General features: G+C 55.7%; 2 protein-coding genes across 2 annotated transcripts in view; one reads left to right on the top strand and one right to left on the bottom strand.

The window, feature by feature from the left end:
- LRRFIP1 (leucine rich repeat (in FLII) interacting protein 1) overlaps positions 1-4,392 on the bottom strand; it is a 28,666-nt gene extending 24,274 nt beyond the window's left edge. Inside the window, exons 1-2 of the mRNA XM_010005454.1 lie at positions 4,359-4,392; positions 3,198-3,268 (exon numbers count right to left, since the gene is read on the bottom strand). Of these exons, the coding sequence (XP_010003756.1) occupies positions 3,198-3,268; positions 4,359-4,392 (105 nt within the window). The remainder of the gene's footprint in view (positions 1-3,197; positions 3,269-4,358) is intronic.
- Positions 4,393-4,403: 11 nt separating this feature from the next.
- RAB17 (RAB17, member RAS oncogene family) overlaps positions 4,404-5,514 on the top strand; it is a 13,892-nt gene continuing 12,781 nt past the window's right edge. The window contains exon 1 of the mRNA XM_010005453.1: positions 4,404-4,544. Coding sequence (XP_010003755.1) covers positions 4,404-4,544 — 141 coding nt within the window. The remainder of the gene's footprint in view (positions 4,545-5,514) is intronic.

Below are 5,514 nucleotides of genomic sequence, written 5' to 3'. Positions count from 1 at the left end.
TTTCCCTCCTGAAGCATCCAGGAGTTCTTTGTTCCCCTGGAAACCCCAAGAAGCTGCCAAGGAAGCCGGGAAATGACCCTGCTTTTGGTTTGAGCACTGACAAATGACCATGTTGGCTTGACCTCATTCCCACACCCTCCCAAGGTTCAGCTTCTGAGACCAGTCATCCAAGCCAGCATCCTATTTTTGGGGAAGGAGCTGGAAGCTTCCTGGTCCTGCCGCCAGAGGGGCTTTGAAAGCACCAGCCTGCCCAACCAACCATGAAATACTTCTGCAATAAGTGCCCTCAGGCTGGTGGGAACTTCTTGCCAACCTGGCCTGGGAGACCAGCCAGCTTCTTCCTCCATCCCGCTCCAATACTGGGCCTTTAAAGGCTTGTCCCCTCCAGCCTGACACAGCTGTTGACTCTCCATGCTAATCAAAGTCAGTCTGTGGGGCCTCCAGAGGGTTCCAAGTCTCTCTGGACAAGCAGCACCTGACATGCAGTGTTTTTGTGACCTACCAGGTGCCAACCCACCCCAATCACTGCTCCTCTCTCCACCTGAGCACCAAGTGAGCCGTTCCAGGTCCCCAGGAGTCACCAGGTGCTCCTCAGCGTGGAAACAAGACATACACAACTTTGAGTCGAGAGATCAGGCCAAGTGTCCTCACCTGACATTTTAAACACCCTCTGCACCACTTGTTTCCAGGAGAACAAGTCCCTCATCACAGCAGGTCAGGCTGCCCACCCTCTCACCTTTCCCTGCCACAAAGGAGCCCAACAAGGTGGTGTCTCCACCCACCTGAGGTGACACAGAGACACCAGGACACCCCCAACACCCAGACACCTCTGAGGGCTCCTCCAGCAGCTCCTCATCCCACAGCTCAGGGCCAGAGGCCCCGCCAAGACCCCCAAGAAGGGCCAGAGGCCCCTCAAGGCCCACAGGAGGAAGGGCCACAGAGGACCCCCCAGGAACATCTCCCTGCTGAGGAAAGGCTGAGGGAGCTGGGTCTGTTGGGCTTGGAGAAGAGGAGACTGAGGGGCCACCTCATCCATGGGCACAAATCTGTTCAGGGCAGTGTCAGGAGGACAGAGCCAGACTTTGTGCAGTGATGTCCAGTGACAGGACAAGGGGCAGTGGGTGCAAACTGGAGCCCAGGAGGTTCCATGTGAATCTCAGGAAGAACTTGTTTGCTGTGAGAGTGACAGAGCCCTGGGCCAGGCTGCCCAGAGAGGCTGTGGAGTCTCCTTCTCTGGAGACATTCCAACCCCCCTGGCCACGTTCCTGTGTGATGTGCTCTGGGTGCCCCTGCTCTGGCAGGGGGGCTGGGCTGGGGGAGCTTTCCAGGTCCCTTCCAACCCCTGGGATTCTGGGATTCTGTGAAGGGCCAGAGCCTCAAGACTCCTGGAAAGGGCCACAAGAGCTCCCCCAAGACCCCTGGGAAAGCCCAGACTCCCCCTGGGCCGGCCCAGACTCCCCCTGGGCCAGGCCCAGCTCCTTCCAAGGCCCCTCACCCAAATGCTGCCAGCCCAGCCCAGCCCGCCCCGCAGGCTGGGACCCCTGGGACAGGGACCCCCCAGTCCCCTCACCTGGTGCCAGGCCCAGCCCACCAGCTGCCTCCCCCCAGCCTCCCAGCCCAGCCCTCTCAGGGGTCCCGGGCAGGGGTCCCACCTCTGTGTCCAGCCCCCGGGTGGCAAATGAACCGCGTGACAGGTTCATTGCTAATTGGCTGCAGTGGTGGGAGGGACCTGATCATCCACATCCCACCCCCTGGGATACCTCCCACTGGACCAGGGCACTGCAAGACCCTCCAACCTGCCCTTGGGCACCTCCAGGGAGGCAGACACCTTAATTAGAGCACTCCAATTTAATTGTCATAGAATCATGGAATTACTTGGTTTGGAAGGGACCGTCAAGACCCTCTAGATCCAACCCCTGCATGGGCAGGGACACCTCCCACCAGCCCAGGTTGCTCCAAGCCCCATCCAACCTGCCCTTGGACACCTCCAGGGATGGGGCAGCCACAGCTTCTCTGCTCCAGGGTCTCACCAGCCTCATGACGAAACGTTTCCAAACTAAATCCACCCTCTTTCTGTTCAAAACTGTCATCCCTGCTCCTGTCACTATATGTTCGAGATCTCCCTCCATCACCCCTGTCACCCCCCTTCTTGTCCTGAAAGGCTGCAAGAAGGTCTCCAAAGCTTCCACCTTTCACTAAAGGCCAAAACGACAACCTTTTTCTCCTCTTCAAGGAAATCTAGGGAGTAAGACCCATCTGGAGGCACAAGAGAGAGAAGAAACAACTTCATCAGCTGAGGGCACCTTGGCAGCCCTTGCAGCTCCTCTGGCCAAGTGCACAGTCACCAAGGCAATGAAGTCCAGCAGACACAACCCAGGGCTCCTCAGAATAAACAACATCCTGTTTTCATCACCAAAAGGTCCTGCCAGCAAAGGGATTTTCTGAACCAGGGGGCCCTGAAGTCAGAGGAACCAGAGGAACCAAACTTAGGGTCTTCAAGAAGGGGTTGCGATTGAATAGGTTTAAGCTCCTGCTGATCAGCAAAAAACTTCAGTGGTTTTGTGATCCTCCAGCTCTCCAACTTAACACACAAGAAGAAGGGCAACCAAGACCCAGCTCAGCCTAGCCCAAGAGCTCAGAATTGCAGCTCAACAGTGTTATGGGTTCAGGGCAAACATTTGGGGAACCTGCTGAGGACACCAAGCTGTGGGGGTGGATGGGCTGGAGGGCAGGGGGACATCCAGAGGGAGCTGAACAGGCTGGAGAGGTGGGGCCTTGCCCAAACCTCACGGAGATCAGCCCGGCCAAGGTCCTGGGCTGGGGCACAGATCCAGGCTGGGGGAGGTTGGATGGAGAACAGCCTTGAGGAGAAGGACCTGGGGGCAGAGGTGGGTAGAGAAGCTCCAGAGGAACCAAGCCAGGAACACCCCCCTGCCACGTCCTGGGCTACATGCCCAGCAACATGAGCAGATGGAGATGATTCTGAGGCAGCTGCAGAGTCTGAAGGATTCTTGAAGGTGTCTTGCAAGGTGAGAGGTTGGAGGTGAACGCCCTTGGCCAGGTCTCACCACTGAGAAGTTCCACCCCACCCCATGACAAGGCAGCTGATGTGAGCAACAGGGTTTCTGTCACTGACAAAGGAACCAAAGTGAGTGAGAAAGGTTTAAAAATAAAAACCCAACACCCCACACACATACCCCCAAGTGGCTGGAAACATGATTCATGGGCTCAAAAATGGAGTCTGGCTTGTAGACACCAACCGTGTCCTCTGACAGGGGAGAGAGAAGAGGCTTCCAAGTCCTGCTGGTTAGAAAAGTTACATCTGCCCCAGTTGTGAGACTAACGAGGAGGAGACAAGTCCCAGAGCTGAGCCAGGGTTCTAAAATTAGGGGCATGGAAAGCATTTCCTCCCAGCAAATGCCTTTGTGGTGACACCAGAGCCCAGCTGGGCCTCTGCAAAGCCTGGTGCTCCTCCCAGCAGGCATCAGCCTCCATAACTGGAGCTCTCCATGTCTAGGAGGGCCTGCAAAGCCCAAGCTCCCCCAGGGAGAAACACCTGTTGAGAAGCTCTTTTTGTTCTTTTAAAGGGAAAGATTCTCTTCTCGTTTCCAAAATCACCAGGAAGTGCTCAGGGTGGAAATAATGGGAATCCGGCTTCTAGACGAGAACCTTCTTCCTTGAAGATACACAGAATCCCAGCATGGTTGGGTTGGGAGGGACCTTCAAGATCACCTAGATCAAATCCCCCTAGATCCAACACCAACCACCAGCCCAGGTTGCTCCAAGCCCCATCCAAACTGCCCTTCAACACTGCCAGGGATGGGGCTTCCAGAACTTCACACCCTGTTCCAAGGTCTCACCACCCTCATAGTGAGGAATTTCCTCCTCATGTCCCACCTCAATCTCCCTCTTCTAGTTTTAATCCATTCCCCTCATCCCATCCCTCCCTGCCCTTGTCCCAAGCCCCTCCCCAGCTTTCCTGGAGCCCCTTCAGGCACTCAAAGGTGCTCCAAGGTCTCCTCAGATCCTTCTCCTCTCCAGGCTGAACACCCCAACTCTCTCAGAGCTGCTCCAGCCCTCGGATCATCTCCGTGGCCTCCTCACTCCACCAGCTCCGTGTCTTTCTGGTGCTGGGGGCTCCAGACCTGGCCCCAGTTCCCCAGGAGGGTCCCACCAGAGCAGAGCAGAGGGGACAGTCCCCTCCCTGGCCCTGCTGCCCATGCTTCTTTTCATGCTGCCCAGGACACAGGGGTTCCTGGCTTGGTTCCTCTTGAGCTTCTTACCCACCATCCCCCCAGGCCCTTCTCTTTAGGGCTGTTCTCCATCCACCCTCCCCCAGCCTGGATTTGTGTCCTGACCCAGGGCCAGGACCTTGGCCTGGCTGATCTCCATGAGGTCAAGGCATGGCCCCACCTTCCAGCCTCTCCAGCTCCCTCTGGTTGCCCTCCCAAGCTCTCCAGCAGGTGGACCATTCCCATGAGAGCAGAGGCCTGCAGCTGTTGACCAACTGGGCCACCTCCAAATACCTCCCAGCACTCCAGCATGTAACCCAACCCTTCCCAGTTTGCTCCCCTTCCCTTCCCCAACAGGGGAAAGGGTCTCCAGTGGATCAGGTTCCAGATGATCTATGTAGATGATCCTTCAAGAGTTTACCAACCACAGCAGAGACCTGGGATCAAAGGAGGGGAATGAGGAATGTTTGGGTTAACTTTTGGAAACCAAACTCTGTGCCCCACCTTGTGATTCAGAAGGAGCTTTGCCAAAGATGTGGGACCTCAAACCCCTCCCTTTGGTCAAACACACCAAGGCTTCGCTCTCCTGGAGGGTCAAGCCACTTTCAACTCCATTCTGTTGAGAGCTGAGTGGTGAGAAGCTGGACACCATCACCAAAAGGAGCTTCAAGGACTCAGACATGTGACGAGAGCATCAAGTTTTACAAAGAGGGGACTCCAGAGAAGCTGGTGAGGGACTTTGGAGTGATGGGGTGAGGGGAATGGCTTGAAACTGTAAGAGGGAGATTGAGGTGGGACATGAAGAGGAAATTCTTCACTGTGAAGGTGGTGAGACCCTGGAACAGGTTGTGAAGTTTTGGAAGCCCCATCCCTGGCAGTGTTGAAGGGCAGGTTGGATGGGGCTTGGAGCAGCCTGGGCTGGTGGGAGGTGTCCCTGCCCGTGCAGGGAGTGGATCTAGGTGATCTTGAAGGTCCCTCCCAACCCAACCCATCCCATGATTCAAATGTATTTGCTTAAAGACTCAGTGTGACAACCTATCATAGTGAGTTGCTCAGGATGATTGAGCTGCTTCACTGCAGACAACAAGCAGCTGGAAGGGGCAACCAAGAACATCTTTGTAGACAAGATTTAGCACCCAAGTAGGTCTTTTGTTCCTCAGTTTCAGAGGGTTTTTCAGCTCTCATCTGTCATTTTCACCCCCCAGAGCAGGGGGAAGGGAGGAAGCCAATGATTCTCCTCCTGGAGGTACTCTTCTCTCCTTTCCCTAAAGCTCTTTTGAGA

The sequence above is a fragment of the Chaetura pelagica genome, unplaced genomic scaffold, assembly GCF_000747805.2.
Source record: "Chaetura pelagica isolate M959 unplaced genomic scaffold, ChaPel_1.0 scaffold329, whole genome shotgun sequence".
Taxonomy (NCBI): domain Eukaryota; kingdom Metazoa; phylum Chordata; class Aves; order Apodiformes; family Apodidae; genus Chaetura; species Chaetura pelagica.
Note: the sequence above shows the minus strand (reverse complement) of the source record. Positions and strands in the feature narration are given on the sequence as shown.